Source organism: Pseudopipra pipra, chromosome 6, assembly GCF_036250125.1.
Source record: "Pseudopipra pipra isolate bDixPip1 chromosome 6, bDixPip1.hap1, whole genome shotgun sequence".
NCBI classification, from domain to species: domain Eukaryota; kingdom Metazoa; phylum Chordata; class Aves; order Passeriformes; family Pipridae; genus Pseudopipra; species Pseudopipra pipra.
The window spans coordinates 54790371-54810591 of NC_087554.1; the positions used below are offsets into that span (position 1 = coordinate 54790371).

At 38.5% G+C, this 20221-nt stretch overlaps 1 protein-coding gene across 15 annotated transcripts in view; it reads right to left on the bottom strand.

Annotated features, from left to right (window-relative positions):
• The window catches only part of CDC42BPB (CDC42 binding protein kinase beta), a 94346-nt gene that overhangs the window by 45976 nt on the left and 28149 nt on the right, over positions 1-20221 (bottom strand). For all 15 annotated transcript variants that reach the window (XR_010431520.1, XR_010431521.1, XM_064659225.1 and 12 more), the window contains exons 2-5: positions 20122-20213; positions 8946-9029; positions 5343-5438; positions 1023-1171 (exon numbers count right to left, since the gene is read on the bottom strand). Coding sequence is in view for 13 of the 15 variants with exons in the window: in XM_064659225.1 (XP_064515295.1) it covers positions 1023-1171; positions 5343-5438; positions 8946-9029; positions 20122-20213 (421 nt within the window). In the remaining 2 variants the exon portion in view is untranslated. The remainder of the gene's footprint in view (positions 1-1022; positions 1172-5342; positions 5439-8945; positions 9030-20121; positions 20214-20221) is intronic.

Sequence of the window (20221 nt, forward strand, 5' to 3'; positions counted from 1 at the left end):
CACTGTTTTCTATCTACAGCTAACAGGTTGTATAAGCCTTTAAAGGGTCCTTGAAACCCTCTCCAGAGCAATCATGCTCCCTCCTAATCCATTCCAGTCACCAAGCAGTAATTTCTTGGGCATTCATACATCTCTTATTCAAAGCATATGTTTTGGCCTCAGAGCCATCCATTCCTATTGCCACAACAGACATTCACTCAGTCCCATGAAAAGATGTAGCCGGTCAGGTAGTCAGGTCACCTTCTTCAGAAATGGATGCAAGGTGCCTCTGGTGAACTTCTCTGAGGCTGTAACATTTTTAAATCCCCATATATTGCCCACATTTACTCACAGGAGTTCTGCAGAGTTTATATATCTTTTCTAATTGATTTTTAAAACAGCAAAGTCTGAACAGAAGAGTTCAAAGCATTATAGTTTGAGAATTCCCTGTGCTTTTCAAACATTAATTGTACTGTTACAAACCACAACCTGAGTTTACACGATAGTAGTCAGTGATTCAGAATACACATCCTGTGTACAAAAACAATTAGACTGGTATGTGCCCACTGATTACAAAAACTGTCTGAGATGACCTCAGGTAAGCAGATGCACTGATGTTATCATGGGCTACCCGTGCATAAATTTTGCAGAATGTCCAAACATCTGTATAAAGCTCAAACAGTTTCAAACTGCTTCAAACTTCTAGGTTGGCTTGGACAAAAGCAAATAAATATTCATTAGGTGAACTAAGAATAAGCCAAGAACCCTGATTAAAAATAGAAGCTTCAGTAAAAGGTTAGTCAGATAAATGTCACTGCTTCAAATATCAATCTATCAACACTTGATATTTAAAATGTAATAGCTTATACAGCTATTATAGAGTTACACTAAGCATGTACTCACAGTAGTTTGCCTGTGGCTACTGTGATAATTTGTATACGCAGCAGTATCTTTAGGATTAACTTCATATAACTGTACATGTATTTCCATGTACAGTTCCATGTACAGTTTCCATTACATTGCCAAATGAGATGGTATTTTACCTGTGCACATAATGCAGTTCATGTATGGAATGTATAGCAAGCACCATTTCACCAATGTAGAACCTAGCCATATCTTCTGGAAGCTTGTCTTCAAACTTACTGAGAAGTGTCAGCAAGTCACCACCAACATAGTAGTCCATCACTAGATACTGAAAATGGAGAAATAAAGCAGTCAAGTACTAGGAGACAGCTGGGAAGAAAAAAACCTCAAAGTTCACCAGTTAATCTCCAAAAAAAACTTTCACTACCTTTTTTTCTGTGCCTGTGGAATGCAGTCAAAATTGGTGATCTTCTGTTTTATTTTTATTTGCTTACTTAGTATAAAAAGATATCATATTCCTTTAATAATCACAGTAAGAATGACACATCAGCATTTAGTTCTCACCATAAAAAACCTCCAAACAAGATATGGCAACAACAAACAAGTAAATCAGAGTTTATTGTGTTATCACACAAGGAAAATGATCTAATATCACAACTAATGCTTGTTATCAACTCTTTAAATAAGAGATGATGGAAGAAAAAACCAAGTATAGTGAAAAGCACTATTTGATGCAGCTTAGTCTAAAATATACATTTCATTACTACTTTTATTTTTGGTATAATTTCATACTATTAGTTTTTCCAAAAGTAGCACTTATCACATCAACATCTTCAAATACTCATCTTGGCACATTTCACATCATGGATGCATAACATAGCTGGCAGGAGCTTGACGACACTATACGTTACAGATGCCCACGACAAGCCAAAAGCACTGTCAAGCCAGAGGCACCAAAGTGGGAAATTTAAAAATCGAAGATTAATCGTCTTTTGAATATATTTCAATGAAAAAGTAAAGAGCCTCCTAGGCCAAACAGCCATTACCCTATCCAGGGAAAGGACCAAAGCTGATAGGGTAACATGAAAGAAGAGGTGTGCTATTTGTTTTTCATATCACAAAATAAGGATTATGTTTTAGTTATTTCCTAGCAATAGCCACCTAAATCCAGACCATCACTTCAAGTATAATGACTTTATCTAGTACTACCAGTCTTGAGCCATTTTGTTCCATGCTTCCCAAAATGATTTGATATGTGGGTTTAGGACTAACTTTGCTTATTCTGGAGTTAAGTTTCCAAAGCAGTCATGTTATCTTTCTCCTCAAAGTAAAGCAACCTAAAATCCACTGTCCCTGCCACAGATTCATCTTCCACGAGGGAAGGAAATTAAAGAAGACAGGAATGCAAAGGAACATAAAGTGTAATACTAACCGTTTCCTCACTATCTTTTGGCTTAAAAGAGCGACTCTGAACCATCAGTCTTCTAAAAGGGATATTGTCCTAAAGTATTTTCTCTCAAATTCAAGGCAAAGAGACCTTACAGAGCCTTTTGTGGTAAGTGAAATATTCTGCCTGTCAGGGACAAGGTAATGCACTTCCCTTAGCTCCCAAAGCATTTATAACTCAACAAGAACTCAGCTGACCCAGAAGCAAGGAACTTGGATCAGAGAAAGATCATGAGACCTCTTCTATAAGAAAGTCAAATTTTATTCACCTTTCAATTCAGAACAATCTACTTGCCAGGAGGTGCTTCCTATGGGGTTAAAATAAAGGCTATTCTGATGCTGCAATCTAGAGGTATTGCATTTCTTCCAGGGAATTGACTACATCAAACAAGGTGAGAGTAGTTAGAAATCAAAGGAAAAAAAGGATATCAAAGTACTCTTACGAGTACTCAGAAGCCTTTAAGAGGCTGACAGCAGACAAACATATATGCCCCTTCATCATGACTGAGACTGGGAAAGAAAACTAACAGATTTTAATCTGGAAGAGACGGAGAACTTCAGGTCCCATGTAAGTTTCTAATGTTCATGGACTATGTTTCACCTACATCATATCTGCTTCAGCAGAATCACCAAAGACTTACTTAACCCATCTCGACTAAAGATGGCTCTATGAAAGCTTCCTAAGAATCAGAAGAAAAAAGTCATGCTACCATTCCCATGTATTGTCATTTAAGATTTGGTTGTTTAGAAAACAGTAATGTATGATGTATTTACTTCAAAGGTTTTAAAACTACAGAAGCAGAACCCAAAAATGAACTCCAGAAGATATACATTTTGTAGAATTTTGTATTTCTTGATTAAATATAAGTTCTGCATTATTGAATGCTCTATTAATATTAAATAGAGCCTATAAAACCCTAGTTACTTTTAGACTCTTCAAAGGCAGGTGCCTTTTCTACTTTGCTACTTTAACATCTTACCTTCTCTTTGTCTCATTCTGAACCCTTTGTCATGCAGCCAGAAGAGGCAAAGCCCGAGGTGTGGGAAGACACCAAGGCTATCTCTCTGCTTCAGGTTTGGCTTAGGCGGTTTTGAATTCAAGAATCTCTAGCTATAATGCACAAGTATCACTGTGAGGAGATACTGGAATATAGAGCTTTCTCTTTCAGAGGGCCAGGTTGGAAAACTGAGCTCTGTTGTCTGTTTTTGTTTTGTTCTCAGCTTTGTATTCCATTCTACAAGGATCACAGATGAGCTAAAAAGTAAACCAAATCTGCCCAGGTTCTGAAACAAGGCAGCACTCTCCAGGATAATCAAAAATGTGTCTATAAACTTCTTCAAGTTCAGAAGAGAATCAGAGATCTTTTAGCCCTTAGACAAGCACTAGATGGTATGGAAGAGAACCTTCTGTCCAGGTTTTTGGATGAATTTATTTCCCGGTGTGTTTCACCTTCTCTTCATGCATCATTTACAACAGTGACTGAGATGCAGATCCACTCCATCTGTGAGCACCACACATTTACAGGAGATAGATGCTGAGTAACAGACCAAATTGGAAGGCAGCATCTCAGCACATGCAGAACCAGACCTCAGGCAAGCTGAGAATCTGCTGACTTTGGCTGCTGGGCAGAGCTGTTGCTTTCTCAGATACTGGATCTTAATTACATGCTAGATGTCTACATTCTGCTGGCGAGTGAAACTTCAACATCTAAGTGCCTCTGGGAACTTTGGGAAAACAAATGTATTTATATTGATACATCTCACTTGGAACTGATTTGTATAAAATGGTATTAGATCCCCCTGTCATCACTATCACTTGCTATCTTGCACAGCTAACAATTTTTTCTTAGGTAGCTCTATTCTTACAAGCTACTTGGAAATACAAACAGGATACTTTATGTTATTTTTCTGCAAGTCTGAAGGCTGTTTGGTTCTGTGGGAATTTGAAATTATAAGCTACCTACACAAGGCAGTGCCAGAGATAACCAAACTGTGAGAGATCGAAAACCTGGATCTATCACAAACCATTCAATGGAAATAGCCTGTAAATGAGGGCCTAAGACATGACTACTTATTTTCTTACAATGTGCTTCTTATTCTAAAAGTACTTCAAACATGATGAAGTAATGCATTTTGTTTCAGCATTTGTGGAAATGAATGTGTATTTTCTAACTCTTGCTTAGTTCCTGAACTCTTTGGCAGCCTTTTATCAATACATTTTTTCTTATTTATATTCATGACTTGCTACTGTGGTACTATCTAAAAAGTGTTAAGAAGGTGAAAACTTTCACACTACAACTCTGTCAGTTGTTACAGAAGTAGGAGGCTTGCAAATCCAGCCTCAAGTAGCCACAGGGAAGCTGTGTGGTTCAGCATGTTACAGAATGTGGGGACTTGACTGTCTTTGCTCCTAACCAGTACTCTCTTGTATTCTGTGACTAAGGTAAACACAGCTTATTTTACAGTTCTAATAACTCATCATTAAAAAATGTCATAAGAGTATGGACTTTCTTTATAAATGGTTGCTAAAGTCTCTTAATCTACTGAGATGACCAATCTGCTGATTTAAAAACATACTTTATAAATACTTTTAAGAAATAGGCCTTTTTTCCCCCTAGGGCTTTTAAAATACCAACATTTTAAATTACTTTTGCCAGTTTTAAACAAAATCTTGCTTCAAAAGACATTCTGAAAGTTAAAAGTAAAATAAAAAGATTTCTTACTTTCACAGAGTTAATACCTCTCAAATTATTTAATTGCAGCCTTATCCAAAATATTAAACTTGAACATGATATTTTTTATGCAACGGTAGATTATTTAATTTAAAATGCTCAACTAAAGCTCTATATACTACATTACTGCACAACTTTCTCACTCTCCTGGAGTTACAGTCAGTCCCTTTGAAGTTTTTCTTCAAGGAGAAACAAGAATGTTGAAACACTGCTGTGAGGCATGAGGTGGACTGATCTAATGCACTAATATCCTTAAAATATACAAAAAAATAAAGTTCTTTCATAACCCAAAGTTTTTATTAGCTGATGAATCAAACATACCAAATAGTTCTCATCTTGAAAGGCGTAGTGCAATGTAGTAATCCACTGACAATCTCCATTCACCAAGACATTTCTCTCCTCTCGGAAGCAAGCTGTCTAAAGGAAGAGAGGGGGAAAAAGCCATTGTCAACATCAACAAGTAGTTTTCACAGGATGAATATATATGGATGTTTTATGGGATTATTTGGAATTACTGAACAGAGGTCTCTATTCATTGGAATTCAGTCTGCACAAGTGACAAGCCGAGGAATCTCTGCAGGCTTTAGTCAGGCATTCAGTCACTCTAATCCTGACTGGGACTTTAAAAAAAAACAACAAACCAAGCCCAAAAAACTCAACACCAACACACAACACCCCCACAAACACCAAAAAGCCCACAAACCAATTCAAGTCAACACTAAATCTTTGTTTCATAAAGTATTTTTAAGAGCCAGAAAATGATAACTTGTCACCGCCATCTGTAGCAGAAAGATAATGGTTCTAGGAAAGTAAGTCTGGTTCTTCTGATAAAGACCTTTATGAAAACAGTTTCATGTATACTTTTATTACGTTACAGTCCCAGTTCCAGACACTGCTAACACACTATAGGAAATAAGCAGATTTTACTATTACTGTCTTATCTTTGTCCGGTACAATACATTTTCATTTTCAATAATCTTTCCTCTACTTCAAACAGCACACTGCAACACTTCAGAGAAGAAAGTTCTGTGTAACAGGTTTTCTCAGCATCTTTACATAAAACCAACTTTCATAAACTTCAAGAGAGTCGCCTTAATAAAAATATATTAATGTTTTTATTGGATCAAAACCATCAAGACACAGACCTTGGGACTCTTCCACTACTCTCAGTTCAGAGAGGCATTATCAGGATATTCAGTAGATTCAAGTGTTAGGGTTCTAGACAAGAATTGACTTTTTTTGTTTCTGTCATTGCTGTTCATTCAGATTTCTTAGAAAATGTATAATGGAAATGTGCCTGGGGAGACCAAGCCTTACCATACACGATTGCATCTTACAAAGGTATCTTGACCATTTTTCCCCTCAAAGGAAGCAAAATTCCATTTACCTTTCTACTGAAGAAGACCATGCTGTGGTCACACTGTAAAGCTAGTAATCATTGGTGCAAAAAGAAGTAAATTGTAATTAAATGCTAACTGAGTGGTTTAACGGTTTATGAATGCAAGGCCAAAGTAACACTCTACAGAAAAGTTTGGCAGCTACAGCAGCTCCAAGTAATCCTATTCCCTTCCCGCAGCACCAGAGCACAGCCCTTCTCAGATCTTCTGGCACCACAATGCGAGGAGGCTGCCAACACAGAAAACTAGTTTGTTTATTTTCGAAGACATCAGTTCCTTGATCCAGTTCACTGTGCAACCTCAAACAGTGAGGGAACATTATGAACACTAAAAACCCAGCAATGCTGCTGAACACTTTGCATCATGAATTCAGAGTATAAAACTCTCCCTCTCTGCTTACACTAGCTTAAAAGGCCTTGAGACGTGACTTGAAAAAGCATGACAGGCTACCTAATCACCCAGTCAGGACTTATTTGGAACTGTCAAAAGTAATACGGTAATGACTATGTATTTTGCTGTCAGAACAATAAATGCAAATTGTCCTTATCAACACAGATGGCATGCCAATTTTGCTTGTAACCCATTTATCAGGTGATGTCAGGTGATATTCACTAATCTTTCCTTTATTTTAGTGGCTTCCAACCATGTGGGGCTTTTTTTTTCTTGCAGCTAGTACATGAATAAGCAGTATTTAGATAACTTCTTGCTAGGTTTAATAAGTCATACACAACAAACATAAACCAGTAAAACAACATGCTTGTCAGACCACTCATACAGTGGATAACAAAACACCTGAAGTCTGCTTTTCAGTAGAACTGCCCATTTAAGAGGCTACTGTATTCTTGCAGCTTCATTTTAAAAATAACAAGTTTTACCACATTTGGGAAATTTTAACACCCAAATGTTGTGTGAACTTGATATGCAGGTTATAAAGTCTTGCTTACCCAGAAAAGCCAAATCAAGTGATCAAACTGAACAGGAAAAGACAAAGGGGCCAAGCAGAGAAGACAGTTCCTTTATTGCCTTTTGTAGATGTGAAAAATGAGCAGAAAGAGAACTTTTTTCGAATGTTATTTATTTTAAGTGTATATTGGGAAAACTATTGCTTATTATACATTTTTCTTGGTGGTCAAACCTCTTCCACCTCATGCCTGTCTGAGAGGGTAAGAGGAGTTAGTTGCATGATTTGAAGACAGTTTGTAAATAGCTGTCTTCTCAGGACATCTCTACGTTCAAAAGTTGCAGCTATTTAGATAGGCCATTTAATGAAGTCACTTTAAAAATGACTAAAGTAAGCCAGCTTAGCTGTATTTCCATGAGAGTTTGGGAGAGAGATCCCTGCAAACATTTCTGTTTAAAATACTCTATACTGACCAATGATTTAACACAGCTGAAATCTGCATAGAAAGGGCACCAAATTTCCCTCATACAGGGAAAGGCTTAATGCGGAACTGCTGATGCAGCACAGCCCAGAGTGTGAAATCTCCTGACAGCTCAAAGGAGAGCCGGGCTGCTGCTGCCTGTAAAGAAGCGCATGGATGGATGGACAGAGTGTGACTAAATCAGGCAAAGGCAGTGGTGAAGAGGGGCTTAACAGGAGGGAGGAGATTTTTATCACAGGAAAAGAGCTGGCACTGACTCACTGAAAGGAAGGGAGGCACTGGGAAGGGCAGGCTGGGGGGGAGGAGGTGTCAGGAAGGGGACAGAAGAATGGGACAGGGAAGGGTCAGCAAGCTCGGTCCTCAGCAAAGCAGCTAGTGCTTACCCCTTAACAGAACTCCTGCAAGTACTGATGCACTACATGTACTTTCTACTCTATTGCTGTTAGCTTATGTAATATTACATTTGCCATAAGGTTTTCCTCTACTGTGCAAGCATAGGTATCCTAGGAATATCTATCCTACAAAGCTGCTTCCCACTGCATATTCTTAGTAGGTCTTTTCCTCATCTGTGAAGTACCCACTCCCATTTACACGATTTGTTGTGACAGTGTACATCTCCTTTCACAAAAAAAGTCCTTCTTAAACAAATTTACCTTCTTAACGTTTTGTTTTACAATTTGAATCTCTGATTCCAAAATATTTAGTTACAGTTTCACTAGTTATACAAATCCTGTTACAAACTGTAGGATGCAAAGCTCCTAAATGTATGATTTCTGAATGGAAGAGAAAAAAGACCTTTTCATAATGTTTTTGTATACAGCTGTGAATGTCACAGTAGCACCAATCTCAGCTTTCATGTAGTCTTTAACTTGCCTTTACCGTAAACAAAAATCTGGCCAATAAATTCAGGGTAAGAACTAGGGCAGACTGTCTGGTAAACGAACACACAGTAATGCTGAGAACAACAGATGCCTGGAAGGGACTGTCAGACTTGATTGTATTAAAACAGCTTAAGGAAAAAAAAGAAAAAAAGAATGAAGCTCCTATGCTCATGAAATAATTCTTCCTAATCTGGAAGAGCTTCAATGTAATCTTCCTAATGTCATTTTAAAAATTCTCCATGTTAAAAAAAACATATTACTTACCTCTGCCCTTTTAAGCATTTCCCACTTATTCAGAATTTTCATTGCATAAATGCGCTCTGTACACTTCATTTTAACAACTGCAACCTGAAATAATAAGATATTTTTATTTAACAGAAGCATGATCAGAAAAATACAGTTTTCAAACAGCTTAATGTTCACAAATCAACAAAATAAGTTAGTCATGAGTGATCAATTGACACATTGATAAACCACAGCTTGAGTCTTTGCTCCTTCTATATTCCTCCTACATTAATACTATGTGCTTGATGCACCATGTGTGGTCAAGTGCTCGTGATGAAGTACATGGGGGATGATACAGGAGGAGCATGAAGCTTTTCATATGAAGATGTGTAGTAGAGCTGCATTGTTTCCCAAGAACAAGCAGGGCTTGTAGCCAGGCCTGCAGCCAACGGGGCAACATTTAAAAGGGCAGCCTGGGAAAACAAGAAAGGCTGGTGTCAATAGAAATACACTACATTTGACTAATTTGTTTTCACATTTCAGGTCTCAGAAACTTGAAAGATATTTGCAAATTAGCATGCTTTTGTGTACTGTATGCAGATACTTGAAAAGAAAAAAATAATCATTTATTTATTCACCATTTTTGCTTGCAGCATTTTACTCTGCATCCTGTGTACAAGATTTGCTTACAGTGATCTGTTATGAACAGTAGCTGTGCACATAGTTGTAACCGTGGAAGAAAAAACAGAGACTACAAAAACTTCAAGGCTTAAGAATGCAAAGACTTTATTTTGACCAAGACTTCTATTCTCCAAGACCAAAACTAATTCTTCTTGTGGTAAAGACACCATTTCCACAAAATTCTTGCAGCTGGCAAAAAACCCCCAGGCATCATGACTAAGACAGCAACATTTTCACAGGACTATACATGGACTGCTTGAATATTTCTACTGCTTCTCAGCTCATCTCTATTTCAGAAGCAGAAAACCAACCAGCTTCCAACAGAGCTCTGAATAGCTGTGTGAAAAGTAAAAGGAATGACATCAGCTCGCCTCTTCTGTTGCTTAAAAACCCTTATCTACAAAGGATTCAGGAACTACAGCAGCTTTAAGATGATGCTGACTACAAAAAAAGGTTGGACTTATGTGTCAAGCAGAGCAACACTATACAAAGCTGTAAGTCTTGAGGAGGGAAGGGGGAAGTGTCATACCTCCCTGCACCTTAGAAGTAAAGAAGCTCCAGGTGAGGGGCACAGGGATTACTGCTTCTCCAGTAACACAAGAACAGGATATTCACATTTAGACAGATATCTCACCATCCAGGTGAATTCCTAAAGCCTTCCATGCGTCAATGAGTGAAACTCCACTCACCAGGTCACATAATGGATAACAGCACCTTGTACACACCTGCACAGAGTCATGTAATGGAACACAGCTCTAAAAAAGGTCTCGTAGTTATCCACCACAGGAAAGACATGGGAATCTGGCTCTAAGCACAGCTGGTAAAGGCACAGCAGTAAGAAGCAGCTTTTGTAAGTGATGTAGAATATCCACAGCTACATTACAACCCCAGTGTCTCCTGGCCTACAAGCACCTCCTGCAGACACTGCTCATGCTGCAGGGGAAGGATGAGCAAGACAGGAGCATTTCAACCAAACACATGAGGTTCCTTAGCACATATGAAACCGTTCAACACTGACCTTCAGCAATGGCTTAAAATTTAAACAGCCTTGCTCCTTGCCTCATCACAGGTAAAAGTCACTGTAACAGCCTCTCTCTGCACACTTAATTGGGTCATTACCCTGATCCAGCTGAAGGCACACTGTAAGTCAAACAGCACATTAAAAGCTTTGAAAAACTGCAAGATGCTGACTACACTTCTTAAACTGTTCCAGGAAGAACATGACAACTCAGGAAAAGCCCCCACCTCCAGAGCAGGGACAGAACAGCACAGAATGCTGTTACCCGCTGCAGAGGAACAAAGGAAGGAATCCTCTGGGGCAGATGCAATTTGCAAGTGCAGCTCTGTGAGCCCTGGAGTAGCAACATTCAAGTTTCACTACCACAGCACTAGAACTGCTCAGCTATTTAACTACAAATACAGTGCACGAACCCAAACCCAGATAGGCATCTACTACACTTCATCTAAGGCCATCACTGTCCAAAAGCACTGCAGGATAGTGCAAGTTTGGAGCGTGCTCAACTGGTGAGGAAGGATGGGAGCCTGGAGTGCTGGAGGACAGGCACAGCTGAGGAGCTATGCAAATGTTAGAACAAAGTAGGAAATGAAACAGGCCTGGAAAAAAGAAAAAAAGAAAAGAAGAAAGGATGCCAAATCTGTAGGACCAATTTAGCGATTCCCCAGTTGCTAACTATATATTAGTGCTATTTATTTTCAACTGAAAGGACTGCTTAAAAAAGACCCAATTTAAACTTTCTGGAGGAAGATAATTGTCTTCTGTGGAAGAAAAAGTAGAATTCATAAAAAGAAAGTTGAGTCATATTTTCATATTAAGTGGTTATCAAGTTATGACACCAGTAAACACACTCTGCTTTAGCTGTAAGGGTGACAGAGGGGCAGCTTCTTGTGTCAGCAGAAAAATTAAGTGAACCATACAGCAAATTAGGTAATTCCCCATGAATTTTATCTCTGAAAAGAAGTCTGAAGGAAGATACCTCACAGAAGTGACAGAATTTCTGCCTGACTAGACCTGACTCCTCAACCAATTCAAATGATTAGGATTTTTTTAAAAGGAAAACAAACAGAAAAGTGTAACCCAAACCTCCTTGATGTCTGAACTGAAACAGGGAAGCACAAAGGAAATTATGCTCTGATATACTCAGTGCTGTTATAAGCAAGAGTACTTACAATAATGAAAAAATCCTTTCTTCTATAAAACACCTCAAGTGTTTCCTTTGAGTTACATTTCTTTTACTTTCTTCATCAGGTGGCAGTATTTCTAAGTTTACTATTGTCATTTACTTTGGCTGCTTCTGACATGGTGCAGTGGAGTTGTTTTTTCTTATTTTTGTATTAATTCCTCTTTCTCTGGCATACCTCAAATTCAATTACAATTACAATAACCACACTGACCACTTTGCAAGATCAGAAACCTCTTTTACTGCAATTGTACTAACCATGCAAGATACCTGGTTTTAAATATCATGATTCTTAAAGTACATACTGATCCACCACACCTACTAAAGTTGGTGTTCAGAGATATTCCAAAGGACACAGATTTGTAAACTGCTACAAATGCCTACTTTTTAAGAACAAAAGCATTGCTTCTATCTTCAGAGCTTAAAAGTCTACTGGCTGAACAAGTGTTCATGTTATGCACAGACCAGAATTTAATTTTGGTGCTCACTCTTCATTTCCAAGGCTAATACAACTTATACTGTAATAGAAGTTAAAAAAAAAAAGAAGTATATTGAGGATAATGAAAGGAAAAAACTGTACAAGCAGAGGTATAATAAAAGAGGAAGACTCTTCTGAAGAAGAAGATTTAATAACCTAAAATATTCCAGGCCTGAAAGAGATAACAGCTATGATGGATATATAAAACCATGAAGAAGATAAACAGAGAACAATAATTTGCTGTTTCTCATAACACAGAAATTGAAAAGCATCAAATAAAATAAAAAGGTAACAAGATTAAGGAAGTATTATTGTCACACAACAGTTCTGGAACTCAGCCACAGGCTGCTGTGGACACCTAGGCATTCAGAAAGTATTTGGGTATGTACATGCTTAATACCTGAGTAACACACACAGCAGTGTGGGTCTCAGTGACTATTGACTGCTGCGTTAGGGAGTCCCTGAACCCTCACCTGCTGGAAACTGGGAGGGTTCAGCTCTGCTCTGTCCTTGGATTTTTTTTCCTACACCTCTGTACCTGGCCAAAGGGATGGGATGTGGGCTAACTAATCCTCACACCTTTGACCCAGAACAACTACCTTTGATGCCTGTGTCAAACTAAGAAAATTAAAACTCACCCAGCTTGCATTTCATAATGTCAAGTTGGAATGTGGAATCAGGGGGTCCATATACACAACAATCACAGAGAGGTTTGGTAGAGAGATTTATATGATTCTGTTTTACTGAGTCTTGAAACACTGGTAAGGAAAACTTGGAGATGCAAGGGTTACCCCACCACTGCAACACCCCCTGCCAGGCATGTCCGTATGGGTTTACTGTCTGAGTCATTACTATCTGGTGTGATTAGCATCACTGTAACTCTCAGGAAACAGGAACACTGCAATAAAGATCAAGTATGTTTCCTCAAGGACCTCAGAAAGTCTAATGAATCCTAGTGCCTACCATTCAACCAACTTTAGACATATTTATGTCAAAAAATATATGAGCATTGGTGCTAAAGTGCAAGTGAGATCCAGCTTTGGTTACTACAGGTCACAATATCCAATCAGATTTGTATTACTTCTGCCATCTGTTTTATTCCCATACTTTGTACCTCAAAGCACTGTTTCACTTGTACTGCAATAAAATAAAATAAAGAACCAATATAGCTAAAGTAACTTTTCTAGACTTCGGCAAGAGTTAGTGTTTTCCTTCTTGAATTGTTTTATAGAAGTATTTTGTTACATTTTGATCTTCAAAAGCCACTGAATACTGACATTTAGGGTTGCACTGTACAAAGTCATCCCAGGCCAATTTCCACCTTTCCTCATGCCCCAGTGAAACCTACAGGGTGGGAATCTGAGCCAAATCAGCCTCTACAAACATGACAGAACTTCCCACCACTGTACTTTGCCCTCTGAGTGACATGATCAACATTAGTAAGCAGCATCAAGTTACAAATTTTCTTTTATGTAAACAATAAGTATGGCACAATAAAGTGCAGAAATCATTTAAATGTAAGACTGGCTTTCCAGAAAACAATTGAGACAGTTAACAAAAAGACTTCTTGGAAACTACGCTGGCATTAATTTCCAAGCAAAGATAAAAAAATGCTCACTAGGACAGTACCCATGCTCATGGCACTTTAATTTTCAGGTAAAACTTATCCTCAAGGGCTGGACTTTAGTAATAAGGTGAAACTCAAGTACAAAATGTTCTCAGCTGAAAAGAAGAGGAACACAGACATATAGATGAAAATACTCATGCAAACAGCTCATAATGGCAAGTGGTTAAGAAAAAAGGCAAACTCGATTTTGGAATTCACAGGCAGATAGATACACACCACTAGGGATGGGCAAACATTACTGCCTTGTAATACAAACTCATTGGAAACTCCACACACAGCCACACCTCAGAAAAATAAACTTTATCTGGAGCAGGTGTGAAAGAGGACTATTGAGATGATCAAAGAACTTAAGAGTGTCTCATACTACTGTGGGAATAGAGGAAGCTTTACCTGTAAAAAAAAAAAGGTAGATATTATTGTCATCTACAAATAAAATTGGGAGGAAGGACATCAGTAATGTGGGTGATAAAAGATCTGCTTAGGCTAATGGACAATAAAATTACAGATAAAACAGTGTAAAATACCATGAATTAACCTTTGGCAGGAACTTGGAATGGCTTTAGACATTTGAGCAGAGATTTTAGTCAACACTTTCAACCGGGAGAAGAGACAAAATGTCATTTCAGATGTAAACAATTTAGCTGTAATGTCTTATTACCAGATTCATAATTGAATATTACAGTCATTTCCCTCAGCTAAAGCTTGTGTATGCCATTTTTACTCTACTATTTCTGTCTCATGCTATTGATACTGTGGACACCAGCTACTGCAAAAACACCACAGGAACTGCTTTATCCTCATAAGAGTCTTGGATATGAAAAGTCTTTGATATAGAGCTCATTAGTTTTAATAGTTTTAATACTGCATCTTGGAGGAAAAACTGGTCTGGGCTGCTCTATCAGGTTTATTTTATGTCTCTTTTACATATAAAATTAACAATCAGAGTATCTTTTGATAGAGCTCATGTGCCATGGTGCACATTTCCAAAGCAAAATCAGGTTTTTTTGAACATGCAGTATATATCTTCATGTTGTGCAAATAAGAAATGCCTTACAAGTGCCAGCCAGAAAGATTCTGCAAAGTAAAAATAAAGACCCCGAACAGCACCTAAGCTGTTCCTCAGCAACTGGGGGGGGTTTGCAGAGACAAATGGCTGGTCTCCCAGCAGCATTACAATGAACTGTGTCTCTCCAGCTCCTTGCAACCTGCCTGTCTCCATAGTTACTTGGTGCTGCCATACAAACATACACGGATCTGGGGAGGACTAAGATAGCAACCAGCTCTTTTGAAGCATTTTCAAAACAAAGCAGCTTCTTTCTTCATCCATTTCCACAGCAGAAAATAGCTTGCTTTGATTTAATTTTTTTGTTTTGTGACGAGCATACTGAAGAAAAGCAAAGCTAATTAAATACTTCCACATCATATTCTGAATGCTTTGACTCTTTGAATAGTTCAATGAAAAGTGTCATATATTGTGTGCAATACTTAGGAATTCTGTTAATCCACAATGTAGGAAGGTATAGTCCCTGCTGGGCACCTAACACCAACCACCAAAGCTTCTGAATAAGTGAGACAGCCTTAAATTGCAGTCTGTAGCTCACTGTGCCCCAGGTTAATTTCTAGAACTACATCAAAACATTGAACTCAGTACCCTACAGCTGTGATTACAAGATGGAAAGGGCACAAGCAGCTCTGCCTCTTGCTGCCAAGCACGACTGACCGCAGGAAGCTTAGGTTTTACATATTCACTTTTGACTCTCACTGCGACCTTAGCCAGTATCTCTCTCATTAGGAACCACATAACTGCTCAGAACCTGTGGTACACAGAGGATCAGTCTTATTCTCTCAACCATTATTTATTTTCTTCTGGGAACACATTTTTCTGTCTGCTGATTCCAGCTGAGACTGACTAAGCCTCTCGAGTCGAGGTGACATGTACTATTACTAAACACTACACAGATCAAGTCTGTACAGAACAGCACTTATATGAAAAGGTATTTCTAATCCATTCAGAGCAGTAATACTTAGGTGGGGCACATTAAGAGTTTTAGTTATTTTTGTCCTAAGCAAGACTAAGCAGTTCCACCCTTCCGCTGGAACCACAGTAAGCATTGCTCATTCAAGAAATCCTTGCTAATAAACAAGGGAAGGAAAACAATTGTTTCAATCCCACACTGCCAAATTTCCAGGAGGTGTCAGCCACGTTATACAATCCACGTTCTCAAACAAGGTACATCTTGACACATTCTTCCTTCAACAACTGCTCTTCAACTGAAATTGCATACAGCAATGTGCATAAGTGGTCTTTTACACAAAATGAGGACACATGACCTTAAAGACTTACATTACTACATTACTAAGAGGTCAGACAAACCTTGCAAAGGAGCACATGCAAGTATTAAGAGCCACAGCCCCCATACACAGTGTCCTTCTCCTACCCCTCTCACCATACTGTAAGCAGGAATACTCCCAGTTCCCATGCTACAAGAACTTCCATTCAGGTAGGTTTTGCATTGGGTTTTGTTCTCATATTGCTGAAAAAAGTGTAAAGAACCAAGCTGAGTTCTGCTGGTTTGCAAAGGAGTAAGTAAGAAAAAGGTAGTGACATGCCAGTACAGGTATGCACTGGTGATTATACCAACCTGCCTTAAATTAGATACTGATTTTGCAGTTGTGTTCACAGGGATAAGCTCACATGTGGTCTCAATCCTCAGTCTGGTCAAATACCACTTTCCTTGGCTTATGTGTTGTCTGGCAAAAATTGACCACTGATCCTGACTAATAACTAATATCATGCTTTTATTTTGTTTAAGCTATACTTCTTCAAAGCTACTGATTATTGCAAAAGGCCTTAGGTAGGAATAAAGCTGCTGGCATTCTCCAAAAAGTCCAAAGGAGCTAAACTGAGAAGAATGGAATGTAATTTTCATCGTTTTTGAAGTCTGCCTTGTTTAGCTGTTCAGTGCTTAAATTAAACTACTTAGTTCTAACAGGAATATGTTTAGTTTAATTCTGATTAATTTCTTTATACATTTAAACACATTGTATAGGTATTTAAAAAATTTACTTCTAGCAGATAAATCCCCTCAACTAATTTCTAACATAGTTCCCATGTATGAATGAACGTACTATGGAAAAATTACTTACAGCCCCTCCATTCAGTTTTATCAAGTGTTATTTTATACAAGTCAAATGCCACAAGTTCCTCTCAAGAAACTATATTTTGTTTTCTTATTATGGAATGTCAACCTTTAAATAATTACTATTTTATAATGCCTACAATCTTTGGGCAGTTATAGCATGTAGTATACACAAGGGTCAAAGGATGCTTTCATAAGCAAAAAGCGCAAAATACTCTGGCAAGAGTGCTTAAAGAACAGTGAACTTAAAATCAATTATTCCTGCATAACGTAAACTGATAAAAAGTTTCACACTGCTGCAACTATAAACTAAAACTTTTCCAGGTAAGAGATGAACAAGATGTGATATTGAGAGATAACTAACACCACTGACTCTGTGAGCACTCACAGCTCTAACAGAAGGATGAAATTAAGATACTTTCTCATTTCACTTCTGTGAAACTTCATTTCCACTGAGGGGGATGGGATATTTGAATTGCTTTAGTTAAGTTCCATGCTTATCCAAATGAAAGAATATGAAACACATTGTTGATTCAGGCACTCCAAACACTATTAAGTTAAGTTTTCACCCAGAATTTGTATCTTTTATACACCTTAAGACTTTTGATCCAAAGCTAAGAAAGGTCATCCTAAAGCCCCATGGCAAATATAAACTGAAGTCTCTGGAAGTGCATATAAATACTTCATTCTGCTGTTGTACTGAGATTTCCAGTTGGTCAATTCCTTAAGTGGAGAAGAGCATCTTTTGAAAAAGAACAGAACAAATACCATGGAAAACAGCCCTTCCTTAAAGTTATACTGTCGGAAGGCAATCCCAACACTGACTCCATCTGCAAGTCACTATAAAGGGTTCCCATTTTTGATAGCTATAGCATTCACAAGTCTAGCTCTGAAAAGATCCAGAAACCCCTTCTAATCTTGCCAAAAGACAAACTGCCAAAATACTAATCTAAAATTCTTTAGATATCAGTGGTCACAGCCACTATAGCAAGTAATTTGGCACAGCAAGACCAGAACAACATCAAAGTATCCTGTGCTGAGCCTTCCCATCTATACTGTGTACAGTTCAGGAATTTTGTTTCAGACTGTATCCAGCCTGGTTTCCTGGACCAAACATGCTTTGAAGCTGTTAGGAGAGTCAAACCCAGTGATTGATTCTTAGGTACTCCTTGGGCCCAGAAGTGCATTTGGCGCACACCTGGAATGGAGGTTCTGGTTAGTTTCCTCCAAAAGAAATCCAGCACATGCTTAGTAAAATCATTCTGCAGTAAGTAGGGACACTGTCTTCAAAACAGTGCCACTGCTTTCAACCAAAACTCTAACAGAGAGGTAGACACTTACCTACTACTGTCTTGATTCTCCAGGCCTTCTATCTACTCACAAACCTCTCTGCTTAGACCTCTTTCCTGGACTAAATTTGTAGGTTTTTTCAGACCTTCTTAGGACTTAGCAAATTTTTCCAAGTCTTGCTTTTTCCTGCCAAACTCTTTGCAGTAACTTTTTTCTCTAAAAGTCATGTTTGAATAATACATATCAGCTAAAAAGAAACACTCAAGTTAAGTAACTGATTTCCATGCAGTATTTCCACTGCCCTAACATTCCCTTTTTTGTAACAAATGTTGTACTTATCAAATTCAACATCCACTAGAAAGTGAACTTTTGTCTTACAAGTCAAGACGTTACTGTTTATCTGCACATTTTACTTAAAATGCTCCAGTTCCTTCAGAAGCTGTATTCACAATAATTACATCTGAACTACATGGTACCTCATCATATCATTAGATGATAGTATAGATGAAAAGGTATTCTTGAAACACTAATTTCTGTCTTAGGAGTCCACTTTTCTCAAAAGCAGTCTCTGAAGTAGCTTAAAATTATGTTGATACGAAGCTATTACTTCACGAAGCTATCACTGCACATATAAACCTCATTACTTTCTGAACCCAGTCCAGTAGGGTCCTGGAATTTCTGGTATTTCTCCAGCTTAGTTTCTGGTTGGCCTGTGACAACCCTGTCCCACAGCCAAACCCTACATGGAAGACTTTGAGGTGTCCAGGGCACAGCACGCTTGGAAGGAAAGGCCTGCACGGCACATAGTCCTGCTCTCTGGGGAGACAACAGGAGATGGAGATGAGGAAGCTTATCCTTAGCCACCAGCAGCAGAAGTTGTAACCAAGTGCTAATGGGCTGAAGTAAGCCACTAATGGCAGTCTCTAAATTTCACTTTAGTGTGGCACTATTTAAAAGAAGTTTCCTGGAAGAAATCTAAGGGTTTTTTTCTTCTAGAAATTCTCTAGTTAATAACCTCTCTTGCTGATAGCTATGACTTTAGTTACCTGTACTTAAATGCTGAAAGGGTTGTCTTTGAGGTTCTCCAGAAGTCTCAGGTATCCTATGCCTGCTGGAGGGGATGTGCTCACGAATGCTTTTGCCAGTGGCAAGCCCTACCAGACTTGTGTAACTGATGAGACTTTCATGAAGCATATTAAGAAGTAAAGCTTCAGTCCAGGGTCCTGGGCCTGGCGAGTCCTCAAAACACAAGGCGTTCCTATCATCCCTGCATGATTCAACTTGCTGTCCAAAAAACAGATCCAGCAGCCTTTGATCTTCAAAGATGACAGGGAGCAGTCTTTGAGGCAGCCAAATGTGTCTTTCTGCATTACCAGATTGCTACAGAGACAGGCAGATGGGTGGAGCAATCTCTGCGCTCCTGCCATAGAAGCAGCCCAGTTCTGTGTTAAATTAGAGCAGCACCCAGCAGTACATATGGCAAGTGGGAGAAGAGATCCTAAATTCAGCTGTGCAGCTTCTAGGTGGGACCACCCTGTTCATGAACACATTGAAGAGACACTTGTTTTGCTACACTGAAGTCAGAATGAGCCAGTCACAGAAACAGCAGAACTGGACACTAAATAACCTGCTTCAAAGGGACCTGGCACTAGTATCTTGCTTCATCCCACATTTGGAAGTATTTTAACACATCTGTGTGAATCTTTTGTCTTTAGGATAAGTACAGGTCAACTATAGCAAGAAATCAGATGCACAAACGATGAAAGTTATATTAGTACAACTGCAAGTAAAAATCTCTTACCTCTCCAAATGCACCTCTTCCGATCACTTTTATAATTTCAAAGTCATCTCGATGGAGTTGCATTTCCTTTACCAGTTTTGTAAATGGTTTTGCTGTTTAA